The following is a 22,066-nucleotide window of genomic DNA, read 5'->3' on the forward strand; positions in this document are numbered from 1 at the left end:
ATCTGGACCTGCGTGTTTCTTTCCCTCTATTAATTACTGATAATGGTTCCATTTTGTCTTGCTCCAAAAAAATAAGAGAAATAAATCACTAATCCCATTTTTGTCAAATAATTCTCCAGACATCATGAGAAATAAACCGATAAAATACTCGATTGCGGTTTATTATTTTATTCACAAAAATTCACGTAAAACAGTTTCATATATCAAATTTTTATGTCATATATTTTATTTGGGTCATCCTATGAAAAATTATTATTTTTTATGTCAAAAATATTACTTTTTATTGTAAATATGGACAGAATTGATATGTTTTATCGTCTCCTGATAGACCTACTGTTAATTTATTTTACGAGAGTCAATCCGCAGCAACCCACCATTGGTGACTTGGGTGGCCGTCATTTGTATGAGTCAAAAAAATGTCGACCATAACTCTTTAATTTTTAGTTATATTGTGTGGGTCGTGACTGTTGTCACAACCCACTGTATGATGTGGTCGGCCTACCCGTTATTTGGACGAGTCGAGAAATTATAGATCCAACCCGTCTATTTGACATGACCGGAGCAATCCAACCGGACAGATCTAGCCATTTTGATAGATCTACTAGATGAGATGAGGAGCTTTTTTTATGTAATGTTTGGATAGTTATATAATTTGTTGTGGAAAGTATATATGGACATTTTAAAATTTATACACATTAACTATAAATTTTTTATTTTTTCGCATATTTCACATCAATGTTGACATCTCTATTTTCCATTCTCACCTTCATTTCTCTCTAAAAATTTAAACATATTTTATATTTTCAAATTTTCCAATTGGTTTGATGGATACAGTTTGTGTTATCTTATCTTTAGGCGTTGATATTATTATTGGAAACATCTAATTCGAATATAGTAACTGACATGTGATACCGATTCGAGTATTATGATCTACTAGTTTGCTGGATATGATTCAAGTTGTTTGTACAGTAATTCGTTCATAACACTGCACATAATCATCAACGGTTTCTCTTGATCTCTTATGTCGTTGATCTTATACAACGTACCTAGACTTTTTATTCCACATAAGAATTGCATTTTTATTATATTCATTACATTATGTATTGCGATGAATTATCTTTGTGATATTGCACAAGTTATCGTAAGTTGGAAAAGACCGGTCTCATTTTGAATCGTCGCATCATACGATTGAGATTATGCATCTCTACAATCTCGAAGCAGATCAACGGACAAAAAATCGTCAGATATCATTATCGTATGAATCAATAATAATTTCTACATTCATATATTTTTTCTACATACGATCTATTCGAACTGGAAAAAAATAATAATAATTATACAATATTAAATAATAATAAAAATTAAATATAGGTCATTTAATAATAAAAAATAACTCAATATTGTTCATATGATCAAAACAATCCCTTATAATTATTAGCATGTGTGTCGATATACGAGTGAAATTAAATACAAATTTTCACCTAATACATGGAAAAATATGATTATATATTCGAATATTTAAAATATTTTATACTATGACATCAGTTTTCAAAATATTATTGTGCAGCATAGAGAGCAACTGGAAATGTTTCGAGGTTACGAACATACGCAACAAGAGATATACCATGTCTGTCGGGATTAAAAAATATAATCTTGCTATATGCCTATATCTCTCAAATATTATAAATAAACTAAAAGATGTATAAAATAATAAAATATATTATATATATATATACATGCCGGATATTTAAAGACCCACTTATATTAAACTTTTCTATACGGGTTTATAGCATAACTCGCGATATAAAAAAGCTAACATTGCACTATCCCAACTGTATGAGTTCACTCAATCGATACCACAGAGTAATTGCAAAAGCAAAAGCTCGACTTATTTTCCTTAGTAATCTAGAAATATTATTCTTCTAATTATCACCAACGCCACACATGGACTATATTTAACAACATCAATGTGTGATCTTTCATTATCAATACCCGTGGATTCACAATGAGCATGTAAAAAGATAATAAATAAGTAATTGTCTTTAAAATGTGATGGTAGATGTTCATATCCCAGCAACTCGAGACATGTATGTTACCATTTAGTGACTTTATGTGAATAATCTACTATAGTCACGTGCTCCCCATCAATATTTAAATTCCAAATAATATTAACATCTTGCAAAGTGATTGTAGCCTCATCACCTCTAAAATGAAATTGATGCGTCTCACGCGCCACCATTCAAAAAGAGCAGTAATAAGATAATTATCACAAACAAGAAAGCCATATTTTAGAACACCATATAACCTCATATAATTTAAATACGTCAACACATGATTGTGTATATTATCTCTAAGCTCATACAATATAATCTGAATGCTTAACTCATACAATATTATCTAGTTAATCAGATGTGTTGATTGTAAATATAGAACATTGTGATATTCTGAAACTCGACCATGTAACAAATAATAAAAATCATAAATTATTATTAAAAATATATTAATATTTAAAAAATATAATAAAAATATTAATAGCTAAAATATTTTATAATATTAAATATGCATATATATAACATCGGTGGATGATATAAGTTTCTCAGATTTTTATGAAAATTCACACTATATCTTAGAAATCCAAATACTAAAATCTGATCACATTAAATAAAGGTTGAAATATTTCAGATCACACCTATGTAAATATAAAACAATTATTGAAAAGTTTGGCGTATACCTATTTTTGTGTTTCATTCAGTTGTTGTCACATCGGTTTGTCTGCACCACAATTTAATAATTTAAATTAAATTCAAGGGAACGTTTGATTAACATGTATAGGCTAGATTCCTCATAAATAATAATTTAGAACATGTTTTTTGTGATACGATCTCATAAATTTTTATTTGTGAAGCATGTCAACCCTACCGATATTCACAATAAAAAGTAATACTCTTAGTATAAAAAACAATATTTTTCATAGATGACTCAAATAAAAAATCTATCTCACAAAATATGATCCGTGAAATCGTCTCACAGAAATTTTTCTCTGGTGGAATTTGTAAGTACATGCAACACAAGTAGATGACACAAGTGAAAAAAAATTAAAATTTTCTCGTGATTTGAAAAGAAAATAACTATTTTGCCCTTTGACAATCAAGAATAAATAACTGTCATGCATTTGATAAAACAAAATTAAAAAAGAAAAAAATGTAAATTTGTTTTAAATCACTACATTCAAACTTAAATTTGAATTTGGTCTCTGTCGGAAAAATTATATATTTGTAATACCTGATCCACAACAAAATATGTTTATACTCTCTCAGTCTGCGTGTTTTATCTCGAGTAAAAATCGATACAAAACATTAAAAATATAGTAATGATATATTATATGTGAGCACATATTAATTCTGATTTGATATTAATATATGATTTTTTAGTATCCAAACATGTATAACAAATATTGATATCAATGACACATATATCATTTCAGATGAAAAACGATACAAAATATTAAAAATATGATAATAATAATAAATGATATTTGAATATCAACAATTTCATATCCGATATTAATATATGATTTTTGAATAATTTAACGATATTAATAAAATTGTCATCTTATTACTCAAAATCTTAACATTTTATGCCACTGACACCTTTTACTCCATTATTTTTACTAATCAACCTTTCACAAATAAATTTTTATATATCTATTGAATAGAATTCCATAGGTAAGTTGGCACTAAAAGAATTAATTACACAAAGCTGAATTTATTTAATTAAGAAAGCAAAAAAATATGGCAAAAACTTGTGTATGACTGTCTTACGAGTCGTATTTTGTGAGACGAATCTCTATTTGGGTCATCTATGAATTAATTTTTATTGTGAATATCAGTAGGGTTGATATGTCTCATAAATAAATATTCATGAAACCGTCTCACAAGATAATATTCAAAAAATAATGTGTGAGTTTTTAATGGTTTCAATAAGCTTTTAGGTTAGAATAATTATAATTACCAAGATATTGTACGGTTTTTTTGGTCCCTGGATAATACTGAAAATTAATTTCGTCCCATTTTAGGGCAAGATTCATCTTCGAAACACTGCGATTTAATTCCTTTTCTTGGCTTTATAAATCTTGTTGTGCTACAATTGAACCCTCGATTTAATTGTTTTGATGATCTGTTATACGTCAGAGATTTTGAGCTCGGATTCGTGCGAATTCAGTTAAATTTTGACCAATTCTTATTTTTGTTTTTTTGGGCGTAGAAGATTTGTTGTTTTTCATTGGATTGCGGGGATATTCAGACAGGTATTGTACCTTTCCGAGACTGTTGATTGATACTGGCATCCCTCTTGGAGTCATGGGGTCTGAGCTATGTGCTAACGGATTGGAAATGGAAGGTACTGCATCTTCTAATTCATTCATAATTGCGTTTTTCCGAAGGCAGACTCTCCCAAAGTGGAAGAAAAGAAAGTCAGAAGGTTCCCTGAATCTCCGAATTTGATATTGGATCAGAGACTTACATCTATTGGGCGGACTGTAACTCCCGATTCCGACCGACCGAGCGCGGTACGAATCCTTGATATGCCATTCCAAGTCATGTCGGTTTTTCCCCCTCCCAATGTGCGTTGCTTCGATTTAAACAACAACGACTCGCAAACCCCTAAAGAGAGCATCTTTGATCAATTTCCTCCTGTTCTTGACAAATTCATGCTAGCTCCTTCCCGCAGAAAATGCATTGAAGAATCTCGAAACAATATCGTGAGGCGGCTCAGCTTCTCTAGCACGACAAATTCGGTATTTAGGAATCAAGAAGCCCGCGATGATAAAATCTCTGAGGAAGAGCAGATGTTCGATATTGTGTATAACGACCTACTGGATGTGATTACTTCGGAGCGGACCAATGGATTTGCTTCCAAATCCCCGTCCCAGGTTTTGGATTCATGATGGATTTTGCACCCCTAAATTTGCAGTACGCCTTGCCGGAATACATGAAACATGTCCTGCAGCTCCAAAGAAGTCCAGCAGTAAGTATAGAAACATTGACAAGAACTTACGCAGAAAGCTGGAATTTTAGCTGCTGTTCTTTGAGGGATTTATGAAAAATCCACGGAGTGTAATAGAAATCTAGCACATACTGACTTAGATCCATGTATTTGTACCTTGACATCTTCTTGTCGCCTTACATGTTAGCATTTTTTGTTGGACAATTCCCATTTGTACTATTTACTCCGTTGGTCTCCCCTGTAATGGCAACTAAATGTGAGACGACTGTTAAAATTCACTGGGTAGGAGAAGAGTTGTATGTGATGAATCTTCATTCGATATCATGTTTCTATTTTCCCAAGGCACTTAGGATGCGTTGTCTTCCCCTTCTTCCTATATTCGCATCTTAAAAAGTATGGCTGGTGCAATTTTATGGTTTCTGTAGAGTTTAATAAGCAGGCAAAAGGACACATCGCTTGATGGTAACTAAGTCGTCGCCATTGAAAGAGAATGGAAAGTCAGGTTTTGGATGTGTCTTCGTGCTTTTGAAACAAAATGTGACAATGTAGTAGATGTGTTTGTTAAACAAAGCTACACATGAAACAATTTAAATCTGATATGTTTTTAATTAACCAAGTGCATTGTGCTTGCTCATACACAGTAAATGGATCAAAAATCGTTTGCGAGCATCTACGTTGTTCTGGGTCAAACGATTAACGGTGTACAAACATAATAACGAACTAGTTTAGAATATAGAGTACGCTTTTTAATAAGTTTCATGATCTTACATTGAGAGGCAAATCATATGATTATTGTATATTCAAGAACTTTTATCAATGTATATTGATGAATTAAATATCATAATTATATAAAATTATAAAATATTATTAAAAAAATATTTTATATAAAATTCGATAAAACTCATACTACAAATATTTATCTTAACATCATTCAGGGCCACAGGTCTCAGACTAGGTTTCCTTTTCTCTATCATATGTATGCTTGTCACTAGTCAGTTTGTACTTGAGTTTTTATTTAGAAACTATTTCTTTATTAGCCTATGTCAGTTTCCACCATAGAAACGAGGTGGGCTTTTGAGACGGATCAAATGGGTTGAGTCTGAAACACAGGACTATCAGCCCGTCAAAATATCTTATAAACAACGGAAAATTAGCATTCAGTCTGCTAGTCCGTCGATTTTTTTTGTGTTCAGTCTTTGCGTATTTTTTTAGTACCATATTTCTACATGAAGTACCACATTTCCACATGAAGTGTACCATATTTTGTATGATATAGTACCACAATTTTAAGCGTAGGGAGTGAACCCAAATAAATGTTTTGATTGGAGATTTTTTACCAACTTTCCCTAAACAATATGATAAAAATTTATTTATTATTTTTTTAATAATTTCAAATGTTTTAATTTTTCCAATTTAAAAACTGGCATTTTTTTTCTAATTATTTTTTAAGTAAAAAAATTAAACGGGCCGACCCATCTAACCCTTGATCAAGACGTGTTGGGTTGGGACAGGTTGTCCGCTGGCCCGAACCACTAACTCGTTTCGACATTCTTACTTTTAATATTACATTTAACTCTAAAATGGTGAATTTATATTAATTACTATTAAAATGAAGTGTAAAAAAGATATAGTTACATAAAAATAAATAAAATTTAAAATGTGGTGAACTACATTTATTTATTTCATTCTTTATTTTTTCACATAACACACACCAAGTAGCTCCGGTAATAATAAATAAAAGATAATGAGAGGATGGTGAAATGAAACAAGAAAGATGTTTTAGTGACTAAAAACAATATAAATAGAAACAAATAAAAACAGAGTGATTTTCTATTTTTGTTTATTATTTCTGACATGTTGTCAAATCATAATCATTACTTTATTTCTTTATATTTGGATAATAATAATAATATTATTATATTAAATTCAGAGACATAAAGTTCATTGAATGTAGTTCACCACGGGCGTGTGGGAAATGGCGTGTGGGAAATGGCCAAAAGATCGCTACATTTGCAGATAGATGGATTCCGGGCGGGAGGGTATAACAAAACACCACACAAAACAATCTTATAGTCCCTACGGTGAGTACTCTTATCAGACACGGGAAATGGAACGAAACAAATGGTGAAGGAACAATTCTCTCCCCATGTTGTGGCAGATATCTTATCAATCCCTCTCAATGGCTTGGCAGGAGAAGATATAAGGTACTGGTTTTTTGATCCAAAAGGACACTACTCTGTAAGGGATGGCTATAAAATGGCTATTGGGCTTTATGACTCTCCTGCTACTTGTTCGAAAATTCGATTAAAGGATTGATGGAAATTTTTGTGGTCGCTATCAGTCCCACCGAAAGTCCGCATATTCTGGTGGCGGGCCTTACATCATATTCTTCCTACTACAAAGAATCTGCAGGTCCACCATGTTCCTACAATCGAGGTATGTGCACTTTGTGGAGCCTCGAGTGAGTCGACAAGCCATGCTCTATTCTCATGCCAGGCGGTTAGACATTGCTGGAAAGGAACTAATGTTCTGGACTCTGCTATAAGGAGTTTGTATGTTGGATATTTTTGATATTGCTCTTTGTCTGAGGGATAATTTCAAGCGAGAGGAGTTTGAACTCTTTACCATACGAACTTATGCTATTTGGATGGATAGAAATCGAATTATTCATAGTTCCGATGCAAGGACAAGCTTGATTAATGTTGATTGGTGTGATGGCTTGCTATGTGCATATCATGCAGCTAGAGCTTCGAAGACATCATATGCCAATATGCCTACACAACAACAATCACCAAAGGTATGAAAGGCACCTCCAGTTGATCACCTGCGCCTGGATGTGGACGCGGCTTACAACCTTAATTCGAATAGTTTTGCGATCGGGGGGATTGTGCGGAATCATGAAGGTCAGCCGGTGTTAGCATTTGGAAAGCAGATACTCAAACCACCATCTGTCACATCTGCAGAACTCCTTGCCATTGAAGAAGGAATCCAAATGACACAAAATCATCACTTAAGGATACATCAGCTTACTTCAGATTCTTTACTGGGAGTGCAAGCAGTCACTTGCCCAAAAGAGGATCTCGGTTATAATGGAACCATTGTCACAAACATCAGACACTTATTGAAATGTCAGTCTCAGGTTCAATTGGAGCATATTATGCGAACGGCTAATATTGTGGCACACTCTTTAGCTTCTTTTGCTTGTTCCTCCTCTTCATCTTTTGTGTGGAAAATTGGGGAGTTTCCTAGTTGGCTAGTTAAACTTGTAATTACAGACCTCATTACTTCATGAATAAAATTACAAGTTTTGAGTCAAAAAAAAAAAATTAAAGTTCACAGGTCGACTCGTCGTCTTTATTTGATTGATTGATTGATCCATACATTATGGAAGCGATCTGTACATAATTAGTATATAATTTTAAATTTTGAAGAAAAAAAAAGTGAAGACTTTCTTTCAGGGTAAATGAAATGGATTTTATATTTTATTATTTTTATATTGATATAACAAAAATTATTATTATTGTTTAATTAATTATAGTATAAAATGGATAAAAATATTACGACAAAAACTTGTGTGAGATGATTTCACGAATCGTATTTTATAAGACAAATTTCTTATTTGAGTCATCCATGAAAAAATATTACTTTTTATTGTGAATATCGGTAAGGTTGATCCGTCTCGTAGATAAAAATTTGTGAGATCGTTTCACAAAGAGACATGCTTACCTACAAATTGGTTTGGGTATCGGATTCGGTGCCACCCGACAACCCGGCTCCATCACCGACTTCTCACTTTGGTACGGCTGTTATATAGTATATATATTAATATCAGTGGCCCTTTGAGTCGATAGCTGCCATGCGCGTCGCCGCGTCGGTATGTATTTCTGTGTGATCTCAATTCTTCTTCTTCTTCTTCTTTTTCAATCTGGAGGTTGATACTTTATTATATATATAATTATATTTGAGGTGAATTTACTTACCTTGTCTTTGAATTTTTGTATTTAGGATTCTGGGATATTAATTGTTTGTGGTTTTCCTCGTGTCTTTCATCTTCATTTCGGGGCAATGAGGTGATGTTCTTAGATTTCGTATTTTTCGGGTGATATCTTCCGTTAGATCATATGTCTATGAGAAACCGCAGTAAAGTATCGGCTTTTAGTCTCCTGCTTCTGGCATTTGTAATTTCTGCCGTTGATTATGCGCCGTCGGAGAAGATTTTCTTGAACTGTGGAGGTGCCTCCTGACTCTACCGATTTAGATGGCAGAAAATGGACATCCGATATTGGCTCAAAGTTTGTCTTGTCCACCAGTAACTCTTTAACTGCCTATGCTGCCACCCAAAAACCCTCTGTACCCCAAGTACCTTACATGTCAGCTCGAATTTTCCCTCCGATTTCACCTACAGTTTCCCGGTTGCATCTGGGCGTAAGTTCATTCGTTTGTATTTCTATCCAGCTTCTTATAATGGATTAGATGCTTCCCATGGAGTTTTCTCTGTCACTTCTGGGCCGTATACTCTTTTGAACAACTTCAATGCTTCTCAAACAACCGAGGCTCTTAATTATGATTATATGATGAAGGAATTCTCTCTTAATGCTCCTTCTGAATGGTTGAATATAACATTCACACCATCCCAGAACGCTTCCAACTCATATGCATTCGTGAATGGCGTTGAGATTGTTTCGCATCCAGATATGTATAGTACAGATGGGACCGAAACTGTTGTCGGGCAATCCACTGGGTTTAATATTGGCAACAGCACAGCACTTGAGAATCTTTATCGGCTGAATGTGGGTGGAAACGACATTTCACCTTCTCATGATACTGGTCTCCAGAGGTCATGGCATGATGATTCTAATTACATATTCAGCGCGGCTCGTGGAGTTACAGAGGTACCTGATCCAAATGTAACGGTTAGCTATCCTTCAGGATCGCCTAGCTATATTGCCCCGCTTGATTTATACACCACTTTGAGGTCGATGGGTCCAAATGCATCTGTTAATAAGAATTACAATCTGACATGGACTTTCAGCATTGACTCTGGCTTCTCTTATCTGGTTAGACTCCACTTCTGCGAGGTATCAGAACTTGTTAACAAAGTAAACCAGAGAGTTTTCAGTATCTTTATGAATAATCAGACTGCAGAGAAGGAGGCAGATGTGATTGGTTGGGCAGGAAGCAATGGCGTCCCTGTTCACAGGGACTATGTGGTGTTTGTCCCCACTGGGCCACCTCAACAGTATCTCTGGCTTGATCTACACCCTTACACTCCCTCAAAGCCCCAACGATATGATGCTATATTGAATGGACTAGAAATTTTCAAAATAAATGGTTCCAATGGGAATCTTGCTGGTCCTAATCCAGCTCCCCTTCCACAGCCTCTAATTGACACCAGCCAATCATCGGGCTCTGCTCAATTGAAAAATCTCAAAGCCGTTATTGGGGGAGCAGTTGGAGGTGGACTTGTTGCACTTCTTGCTGCTGGTTTGATCGTTTACATTGTTTCCTACCGACGTCAGATGAGCAAAAAGGATCCCAGCACTGGTGATGGCTGGCTTCCTTTGTCTTTGTATGGAAATTCACATTCCTCTGGTTCTGCCAAAACAACTACCACGGGAAGCTGTTCATCCTCATACCCTTCGAACCTTTGTCGCCATTTTTCATTTGCCGAGATCAAAGCTGCCACTAATGACTTTGATGAGGCTCTTCTCCTCGGTGTTGGAGGCTTTGGCAAAGTTTATCGCGGTGAGATTGACAGCGGAGCAAAAGTTGCAATTAAGCGCGGGAACCCACTTTCTGGACAGGGAATGCATGAATTCCAAACTGAGATTGAAACGCTCTCAAAACTTCGCCATCTCCACCTTGTATCTCTGATAGGGTATTGCGAAGAGAATTGTGAAATGGTACTTGTATATGATTACATGGTTTATGGAACTCTGCGGGAGCATCTTTACAGAACTCAGAATCCCCCATTGCCGTGGAAGCAGAGGCTCGAGATTTGTATTGGTGCTGCACGTGGTTTGCATTATCTTCACACTGGTGCGAAGCACACCATTATCCACCGCGATGTCAAGACAACAAACATCCTCTTGGACGAGAAGTGGGTTGCCAAGGTTTCGGATTTTGGCCTGTCAAAAACAGGCCCATCTCTGGATCATACCCACGTCAGCACAGTGGTGAAGGGTAGTTTTGGTTATCTGGATCCAGAATATTTCAGACGGCAACAACTGACTGACAAATCCGATGTGTACTCATTTGGAGTTGTACTTTTTGAAATCTTATGTGCTAGGCCGGCGTTAAACCCAACACTGTCAAAAGAACAAGTTAGCTTGGCCGAGTGGGCGCTGCATTGCCATAAGACGGGCGTGCTTGACGAAATCATTGATACGTATCTCAAGGGGAAGATTGCACCAGAATGCCTTAAAAAAGTAGCAGAGACAGCAGTTAAGTGTGTGTCTGATGTTGGAAGTGATAGGCCTTCGATGGGTGATGTGCTGTGGAACCTTGAGTTTGCTCTGCAACTTCAGGAGAGTGCAGAGGAAAGTGGCAGTGGTTTTGGTCTCGGAGACACACAATTTTTTGAAGTTAAGAAAGATCCAGATTTGCCTCCTCTGGGTTTTGATGATTCAAATGGCAGTAGCGGCGGACGAGGATTGTCAACAAGCATTGGCGGCCACAGCCTCGCCAGCCAGGACTCAGATGGGTTGACTCCAAGTGCCGTCTTTTCACAGATAATGAATCCAGAAGGGCGGTAACACGGATACTTATTAGGCTCACACATTATATATGAATCCTTTCTAGCTAGTAATGGCCAATGGTGCATTGATATGTTATTTCTACGAACCAACGGAAATAATACTTCTTATGTATCTTATATTTCTTCTCAAACCGTCGACCTTCTATCATATAAGTTTGTAACCATTCCTGGCTAGTTTCAAAGATGAAAATCAGTAATTTCATTTATTTTGATCTGTTTTTCTTGGTGTATAGTATTCCTACGAGTCTCTGCACACTCTCTGTTTCATCTAATATATAAGAAAATTATCTTGAAAATATGGTCCTGCTACTGTTTGCGCCAAACACCTCTTTCCGGAGCATTCATTCATTATTGCTGAATAACGAGCTCTCAAATTATTTTAAGCTTGGCCATGAATTTAGCTTCAAATATATTATTACGCGAAGTTGCCGGTAGTTTCCATTCTAGCGGGTTCCCAAGATTTGCCTTCCGTTCTATTCTATTATATGTTTTTGCATTTTTCTTGTTCCTCCATCGATTAATTTTTTTAGTATTATTGATATATTAACAAGGATGACAATGAGACGAAACATGTTTGTCATCCTTGTCTTTGAATTATGGCAAAAACTTATGTGAGACGGTCTCACGGGTTGTATTTTGTGAGACGGATCTTTATTTGGATAATCAATGAAAATGTATTACCTTTTATACTAAGAGTATTACTTTTTAATGTGAATATGGGTCGGGTTGATCCGTCTCACAGATTGTGATCAGTGAGACGGTCTCACATGAGACTTACTCTTGAATTTTATCTCCGTCCTATGACCGATTCTATCGAGAATCCATTTTGATACCGCGGGATTAAAATCTTAATCTGTTCTTTAAATATTCGTTGAGTTACTCCTGAATGTCTTCAACTTTAATTAAACAATATTGATACATAAAACAATGACATATTATATATAAATAATAATATTACGTAAACAATAAACATATAACAACATTAATAATTCATAATTTAATAAAAAAATCAAACATCATCCTATCAAAAATTTTCACGGTTAATATCATAAGTTGGATTTAGAAGTATATTAGTTGTTAAAGATCGGGCCACTGCTCAAAAGATCTTTGATCTCGACGTATCTTATATAAACATTAATAGAATGTAACGTGACTGATTTTTCATAAGAGCATTACCGATATTAAATTTTGAGAAAGTAGCCGTCAAGATCGGGCAACGACTTAATGGTTTTGAGCGATGTTTGCAACATAGAGAGTAGTTTAGACTATACTCTTTATGAATTGTTTATGAATTTTTCCAATCAATTTTTCATAACAAGGCTTCAATGAGATGGTTAGCAAGAAATAAGAGACGTCGTACTGTTTTTCCTTCACTGAGATTTGTCACATTAGGTTTTTCGTGGTAATGTTTTAATGAGACGCGTCCATCGGCAAAAGAAAATACAAAGAGAAATATATATTGTTGCTCTTTTTCCTTCGCTCGAGTTTTTCCCACTAAGTTTTATTATCAATGTTTTAACGAAACAACACCTGACTCTCCGTGAAGTTTCATGCAACAATCTTTACAAATTAAATATTCAACGAAATAGTTGTTGCGTAGATAATCATCTAAGGTAGACTATTATGATATGATTTTAAATGTAGATAGATTTTCTATTAAAATTGATATTTCAATCTTTCTATCTACTGATTTGTAATCTACTATTGTATCTTATAAATAAAATTCTCAGTTATGAATAAAATAGTTCAAAGTTTATTCTTTGAACTCACATTCTCTCGTCTACTTCGTTTCTTATTAAATTTATAACACATATAAATATAATATATAAATATACTAATAAGAATTTGTAGGGTTTAAATGACGATGAACCCCAATTAGTTGAAGTGATTATCTACATTTAGATAAATAGGTCTCTTGTGATACGGTTTCACGGATATATATCTGTAACATAAGTCAACTCAATCCAATTTAAAGTAAAAAGTAATATTTTTGATACAAAAATAATATTTTTTCCTGAATCGTATAGAGTAAAAGATCTATCTCACAAAATTGGCTTGTAACACAGTCTCATGATAGCTTCTTACAAATACAATACACTAAAGTTTACCCTGATGGACATCAGTTGGTTCATTTAAAATGTCATCCAAATCTAGAATCCAATAAATTCCTAGTATCAAGATCTGTGCCTGAAACAATTTTTCAATATTTCAATAAAAAATGAAAAAGAGAAGCTGATGCCTCGAGACCACATATCTTGAGTGTTCTTCGATCACAGCAACTGAAGAGACTGCTATAATTTCGTCTCTGGTGATCTACATGTTGGAGGTGCATGTGAAACAGATCATTTCTAGAACTAGCATAGCTCTCCCACTGTTTCTTTCCCTTTCAGACGCGAGGATCATTCTTCTCAGTACCTCACGAAAGGGAAATTCGTTCACCTTGCCTTGTGGATTATTCACATCACCTAAACTTTTTAAAGCAAATCACTCTATGACTTCTATTGATTCACGTTACAGTCATTCAAGAATGAATCTTGTTGGTTTAGGAACTTTTTCCAAAATCTTTTGTATTTGGGAATGCCAAGTTCAAGCCACGGTTTCATGTTTCCATCAAAATGCAACATTGTTGCAGAATTGACAGCCTCCAAATCGATGCCATGGTTGCGTCCTAGACCAGATAACATCCCACTATCATCAAGAGCATAAACTAAACCTTGGAAGGTGAGCAGGCTAGCACTTAATGCAGCAGTTTCGGATGTTCCCTCTTCTCTGCTCATCTGCACTTTTCAACATCAAAAAGAAAGGATCAATCAGAAATTGGATGTGGGCTAGTAAAACTGTTTCCATGTTTGCCAAGTGATCCCGTTTTTTTCTTTTTAAGTGATCAATCTATGACATGACAAATCGTAGATAAGTGGATCAACAAAAAAATTACTCGATAATCCTAATCAACAACACAAATGTCAAAAGATTTGTTTTTATTCTTGCATAGCATTATACAAAACAGCAATCACATTTTGGAAGTGTATGCACCACCCAAAAACACCTTATAGGGTCTACACTAGGTAAACATTCCCGTTAATGGATCAAATTTGATTTGATTGTTAATATTCCTACTATGATACGGCTGACTGTTAGCATAACCAAATTGGCAATGGATGCCTAAGTACAAAACTGCCAGGGTAGGGGGAGCAGAATACATAGTGTATGAGACAAGTGACGTTATGTGAACAGAAGCAGTAAAAGTTGCATCCGATGGAATGCGGATAAAAACAAATAGGCAAGTGGTAAAAGTTAAATGAAGAAGTTGGATTATCTTGTCACTTTACACATTCATGATTTACGCGCTTCAACTTCTCTAGGATTAAAAATGAAGAAATCTTCACTTTTAATTGAACAACACCTCACAATTTCCTGTGAACATTACTAGTATAGTAACATAATTGTTCGAACTCGGAGAGTATTCTAAAATGTTAAACTAAAGTTAACAGTCATCCATTTGTCCTCATGACGATGCCTGAAATAAGACTGCAATGCTTGATACACACTATTCATTTGACACGATCATATGACAAACGGACCTGTGAGAGACTAGGATATCCCATCTTTCACCTTTCTACAGTTGTATCCATACACGTACACAATTTGATGAAAAGTTGAGAAAAGAATAATATCTAAAGAAAAATTCAAACAAAAGAGTTGTCACGCACCTCTTGCACCAACCTCTGAAATGTTTCTGAAATATTATGTGCCCTCCACCTAGATAAATCAATTACATTTACCCCAGATGTCCAAGCACAAGAGTTTTCATAAATAGTGTTCCTGGAGAAATAATTTTTCAGCTGAGCCAACTTCACTGCACAGAATTGCACAGCACCATTCACTTTTTCCCCCATGTTAATGTTCCAGAGGGCTGACAAGTCACTCTGAACAACTATGTCATCTTCCAAAACCACAACTTTCTCCAGAGTACGAAATATTTTAGGAAGGAGATAGTGAGAATGTGAAAACATGGATATGTATTCTGTTCTAGATAGTGAGAAAGACAGTTCATCAACCCTACGAAATGAAACTCGAAATTCTTCAGGCAATGACAGATGCAATGGTGCCACCTTATGGTCAAACAACGCAATGTCTTCAATGTTCAGCACCTGAACTGAGGCTTCTTTATACTTGTTTCCGAAATACCAAAACTTCATAGCAAAGTAATTTTCCCTGTCAGTGAGCAGATGAAAAATCTGTTTCTCACTTTCCTGCAAAGACAAAATCCTCATGAATAACAAAACCTGTTTAGACGAAGAAAAAAGTTTGGAGTTAAAACAGAGATGATGAAGTAAATGAAGAAACATAAACAGGCCATACTTTCGCATGCATCACGGTTGAGTTGATAACAACTGATGATGCAAGTATATTCGTGGAGAACACAATGTAGTGGTATAAATCCGGATTTAGAAATTTCTCAACCAGCGCAGGCTCAGTATCAAATGAAGATCTAAAACTCTCAACAGTTAATCGCATTGACAGACAATGGAGACTCTTCGGCATGGTTTGAGTCGCAAGTTGGTAGAGGAAGGCACTCTGCTTCGTGTGAAAATCAGATTCATCCTCTGTCATATCAACTAGCTGTCTAAATTTCTTATCAACATTGTTACAATCAACAGGACACGATTTTGCTTTTGCAATCACAGACTTCATTTTGGAAATCTTCTTCCCATTCCTGATGAAATAATCAAAGTTGTGTGTTAGTCTTCCAAGTTCTTCATGAGTGGTAGAATATTAAGGCAAATAAGGAGGAAGAATACATTTGTGTATGTCATATTCATTATTTATACACACGTATATATAATATATACAGACTTTTAGTCCTATGTTAGGAAAGTAAACTAATCAAATCCCTGCCATCAAGGTAAATCATATCTACATATTTATTATTTCTATATACAATCTATAACACTCTCCCTCAAGTTGGGCCATAGATATTGATTACGCCCAGCTTGTTACAAATATAATTGACCCGAACTCCATTTAGAGCTTTTGTGAAGGTAACTCCCAACTGTTCTCCAGTATTCACGTTTCCAGTAGTGATCACATCTACTGAATATTTTCACAAACGAAATAACAATCAATTTCAACATGCTTAGTTCGCTCATGAAATAAAGTATTGGAAACGAGATGTAGAGCTACTTGGTTAGCACACCACAATTTGGTTGATATTGAAGTTTTAAGACCTACTTCAGTCAGAAGCTGATATATCAACATTATCTCACACACAAGTTGCCATAACTCTATATTTTGATTATGCACTCGATCGTGAGATCACATTTTGCTTCTTACTTTTCCATGAAACTAGATTCCTCCCAACAAAGACACAATAACCAGATATGGATTTTCGATCATCCTTGGGTTCCGCCCAGTCAAAATCTGAAAAACACTCAACCTTAGTATGACCATGATTATATAAGATACCTCGTCCAGGAGCTCGTTTCAAATAGCACAAAATTTGTTCAATAGCTGCCCGATGATTAATTGTCGGAGAAGCCATATATTGACTCACAATCCTGATTGAATATGTGATATGGACGAGTCACAATGAGATAAATTAACTTTCCAACTAATCTTCTATAACTCTAAGGATTCTCAAATAATTCACAATCTTTGGTGAGTTCTAGATCAGGAATCATTGGAGTACTACATGGTTTAGCCTCCAATTTTCCCTTTGTCGGACAATAAATCAAGTACATTTTTTTTACATTCTTAATTCTTGTTATCACAACACCCAATAAGTATTTTAAAATCCCTATATTCTTTGTATGAAACTGACTGTGAAGAAAGGATTTACGACATGAAATACCTGTAATATCATTTATAGTAATGACAATATCGTCCACATATACAACCAACAAAATGATGCCCACTGCAGATTGTTTGTAGAACACAAAATAATAAGCCTTAGTTTTCTTCATTCCAAAATGCTCAATTGCCTCGCTAAATTTGCCAAACCAGGCCCGAGGGCTTTCCGAACCATATAAAGATTTTCGAAGGTGACACACTTTCCCACACACATTCCAAACAACACGATGCAAGATAAACTAATGAGCACAATCCCATAGATCTAAGAAACAATACGAACTTCGGGTAAAGCATAACAACTACAGAATGTAGCCCACGATGATAAGCTAGGTAGAGAAAATGTCAACTCACACCATAGCTTGTCTTCATTGGACATGATACCACAATACTTCAATTTTCAAACACTTGAAATAAATGTCATAAATGGCACATTTTCACCCATAAATCAAGAGACAATTGCAACAACACCCTCAACAACAAGCTTTTACCAGATAAAAGAAAAGATCTTCAATCTTGATTCAAAGCTCAAAAGGCATAAATTTGAGCTCCTGCTTGGCTTGAATTACAATTCAAGGTCGGGCACGACTTGATACAATCTAGCCCAAATCGAGCTTCTTCGAGCTCTATCTTTCCATTCAAAACCATGACCGTAGTAACTCACTGGGAGTTCAAAGGCTAGTTGAACTAACAAATTACTGTAATTACACCAAAACATAGAGGAAAAGACATCGGTATAAAGCTGTTGAGTCCGCTCCACCATGATGATTCATTTCCTCATTGCAGCTCCAGAAAACCAGGAATAATACATATCAAACTCCACAAAACATAGAAAACGAAAAAAATTCTCAGGCCACAAAGATAGAACGCATAACCTTCATCCCTATTTTCTTTTGATTTTTGACCTTATTTAACTTTTTCTTTGCAAAGTAACCTTCACTTTAAAATTTCCCCGTCATTTAGTCAAAATTACTTTTATTCAATGGCCTCCTATTTTTCTCCGCCACCTTGGTCCAATAATCCATGGCTGCTAACTCACACCCCCAAAGTCCAATACTAGCTCTGCTACATCGCACCACCCTCCATCGCTGACTCTACGGCTGAGAAATCGGAACCGTTGGTCTAAGAATCCACGACTTCACACACACATAAAGCCACTACCATCCTCAAGCCTACCACGTTGCACTACCCTCAACCGCAACGGGTCCCCTAACTCCTTGTTCCCTGCTCTCCACCACTCGGTTCTCCACAACTACATCGACAACTTCCCACCAAAAACTACCACTCAAATTCTTTTGTGCCTTCTCTTACGTTTCCATTGGATACCCCCACTGCACAACCATCGAGCCATTGACATGCAGGCCACTCAACAGTGACTGCTGCCGAGGGCAATGATCCAGTTCAAGAACACAGTGAAAACTGAAACGGGCTCTCTTCTTCTTCCCGTTCTTTCATTTTCAGTTTTTGCACTTCTTCGCGGAACTGGGAGCAATGGTTCTTTTCCACCGCTACTCCCCTATTACATTGCTTTCTCATTTAGATTGTGCAAAATGGCAAAGAAAAGTTCTTTCCGTAGCTAAAGTGTCACTGCAATTTGTTCGAAGGGAAAAATGTTGACCGGGAGAATATGAATATTTTTATAAAACTAAGAATAGAAATGTCTATTAGTCTACCTAATAAGAGTAAAAAAGTATATTAAATCATTTAGATATGTGAAGGTTAAATATCCCTTTTGTTTTAATTGAAAGATTAATTTCCTGAATTTTCCCATTAAATTTTAAGATATTATAATAAAATACAAATACGCTAAGGATCTCAAGAGGTGGAATAAAAGAAATTAGGCCCAAGTTTGACTTTGAACCGAATTTCACTCGAGCTGGTTGGAAAATTCTCACGAGCCACCGAGATATGTTTGCACCTTTAGTCCAGCCCTTCTTATTATGCAATAATATTAGGTGAAATAAACTAAGTCTATGGAGGTAAGAACTTCCCTCAAGTCCTTTCAGATGCAAACAGATGTTATTATGAAAATTTCTAGTAGTGATCAAACTTGTCCAGAACCCTTCAGAATTTCACATATAGTCCTTGATCTTCACAATAGAAAAGACGCGGAAAAAAAGATAGGTGAAGATTATGTCAGAAAAAAAGATTGATCGATCAATAAATTTAAAGCTAAAGTTATGAACAAATGATATATGAAGACGGTAATGAGAAGGCCACAACAACGAAAATACCTGAAACATTTACTTAATTTTGTTTAAAATCAATCCGTAAAATTTGAACATACCCAGGGGGAAGATCTTTATCTGTCGTAGTTTCGCTAAGCACACGCTCGAAATCCTGAATATTTTGCTTCATTTCATGAGACAATTTTTCAAATGCTGGAAGTTTTGCAATACTTGGATAGTAAGCACGGGCAACAAAAAGTAGGTCTTTCATCCTCTTCACCACAGTATCTTCCATTTTTTCCTTATGTTCTCGACGCCATAAACAATAACTCCCAAATGTAAATTCACATATCAGATCGCTTTCATCAGCACTTCTTCTATGCTCCCCGGTATAGTTTTTAACAACAGGTCCAATATTCTACAGCACATTACAAACATTTGTGTCTGACAATCAACACAAATTTTGAATTCCAAAACAAAAATTAGGAAGTTTTAACAATGTATCATACAATTACTGGCTGTGCTTGTATTGGTGAATCGGCTGTCATGGAAAAACCTGTGTAGATTTTCAAGAAAGAAAGATGAAAAAATGAAACCTAAACCATGCGAGAGAGAGAGAGAGAGAGAGAGAGAGAGAGAGAGATTCTTTTGAAATTATTTACCATTTTCATCCCCACCTCTCTTGGAGATGTTCCCCAATTCCTGAAAAAAGGAGGGTAAGAAACAAAGATGTTTGAAATAAGTGCAACAAGGTGCCTTCACCAGCCTATCTTTTTTTTTTAATGTAGAGATTTTTCAGTCGAGATTGGATACAAAACAAAGATAGGTGAATTGGACGGGGTCAATGCCGTTCTCAGATGGAAAATGAAATAAGCAGAATGTAACATTCAAGTAGTTGTCTTAACCATCAAAGCATATCCAACAGACCTTGGGTAAATTATGGGTCAATCTTTCATAAACGTCCTCTACATGTTTAGATAGGGGGACCTACAAACAGAAACAAAAACAAATAAGAGGGACTAACTTAAGATGTGTCCCAGAACGGATCATAGATTGGGGCAGGTGAATGAAAAAAAGTAGAATAGATTTTAGCCCACTCTGTAGAGCCACGGCATGAAGAAAATACAATTCTTCAACAAACATGCACACAAGTGTGTGCCAAGTTAGGAAGGTTGACAACATTCTTATATACCTCTGATTTTTCTCTTTCACTGGCATCATTGCGTTGATCAATAAATCTCAATGGATTCTAATTGCATCCGAAGATTGAATAAAAAACAAAGAAAGAAAAGTAGAGTATCAATCGACAATCATCGATCTCCATTTATTCGGATTGAAAGCAACCATAAACGCAAAAGAGACCTCTAAAACTATCATTGATATAAAAATTCTTACAGGTTGTGAATTCCGCTGTTGAGTGGCGTCTCCTGAAAAATGGTCGTGAGAAATCAGTAGATGAACTCTAGAACAACAGTAAATGCACGTCCACTCATGAGCGGACACACGCAAACAGAATCTCATATGCATTCAAAACAGATCTAATCCATACAGTATCCGGAAAATCAAAAAAAAAAAACAGCACACCAATGGAGTGCGAACCGTTGTGGAGGCCGAGCAAAAAGACAAGCGGGACGAGCATTGACAGTACGACGAGTCCAACCACCGGAATCACCAGATTTTTCCATCTTCTCTTCGCCGAACCTCCGACCACGCCCTTCATCTCTCAAACTCCTCGCCCTCCACCTTTTTCGCCTCTTCAAATGCACAATCTCAGCAAGGAATTCCCATTCAATGCCAACAATCACTTCGTCTTCGAAACAATTATACCGAAAATTCACAAACTTCCACCAATCCCACTCCTGTTTGGAGATGCGATCTCTTTTTAATTTTTTGGATGCACAAATGTACACAGGCTAGTTCATTTTTCGCCCCTTTTCCTTCATATTATTGGTCCGAGTTTTTTTTTAAAAAAAAACGCCGTGATCGTATTTAGTATTTAAATTTGCTATTTTAAATAATTTATTTCGTATTAGAAGTTATCGTAAGATGAGAAATGAACATTAATTTAATCTCATCATAAAGAGTATGTTTCTTGTGAGACGGTTTCACAAATTTTTATGTATGAGACGGGTCAACTTTACCGATATTCACAATAAAAAGTAATACTCTTAGCATAAAAAGTATTATTTTTTATGGACGATCCAAATAAGAGATCTGTCTCACACAAGTTTTTGTTTGACATAAAATAGCTAACGTTACAGTAACGGGTATTTATGGACACACGATGCAT

General features: G+C 35.5%; 1 protein-coding gene and 1 pseudogene across 5 annotated transcripts; one reads left to right on the forward strand and one right to left on the reverse strand.

Annotated features, from left to right (window-relative positions):
• The first annotated feature begins 8,855 nt into the window (after positions 1–8,855).
• LOC140804867 (receptor-like protein kinase FERONIA) lies at positions 8,856–11,979 on the forward strand (annotated as a pseudogene).
• A 1,785-nt stretch (positions 11,980–13,764) lies between these two features.
• LOC140804372 (probable galacturonosyltransferase 7) lies at positions 13,765–21,702 on the reverse strand. 5 transcript variants are annotated; one of them, XM_073160350.1, is made up of 10 exons: positions 21,376–21,702; positions 21,172–21,203; positions 20,969–21,025; positions 20,704–20,763; positions 20,439–20,478; positions 20,286–20,332; positions 19,896–20,194; positions 16,124–16,478; positions 15,472–16,014; positions 13,765–14,538 (listed from the first exon to the last, which is right to left on the reverse strand). In XM_073160350.1, the coding sequence occupies exons 1-10, from the start codon at positions 21,494–21,496 to the stop codon at positions 14,260–14,262; spliced, it is 1,833 nt and encodes a 610-aa protein (XP_073016451.1). In that variant the 5' UTR covers positions 21,497–21,702; the 3' UTR covers positions 13,765–14,259. The 5 variants fall into 5 exon arrangements, with proteins under 5 accessions (XP_073016451.1, XP_073016450.1, XP_073016454.1 ...); XM_073160349.1 differs by having other exon boundaries at positions 21,361–21,702; XM_073160354.1 differs by having other exon boundaries at positions 14,360–14,543; positions 21,361–21,702.
• Between the last annotated feature and the right edge of the window lie 364 nt (positions 21,703–22,066).

This window comes from Primulina eburnea, chromosome 11 (assembly GCF_022965805.1).
Source record: "Primulina eburnea isolate SZY01 chromosome 11, ASM2296580v1, whole genome shotgun sequence".
In the NCBI taxonomy this organism is placed as follows: domain Eukaryota; kingdom Viridiplantae; phylum Streptophyta; class Magnoliopsida; order Lamiales; family Gesneriaceae; genus Primulina; species Primulina eburnea.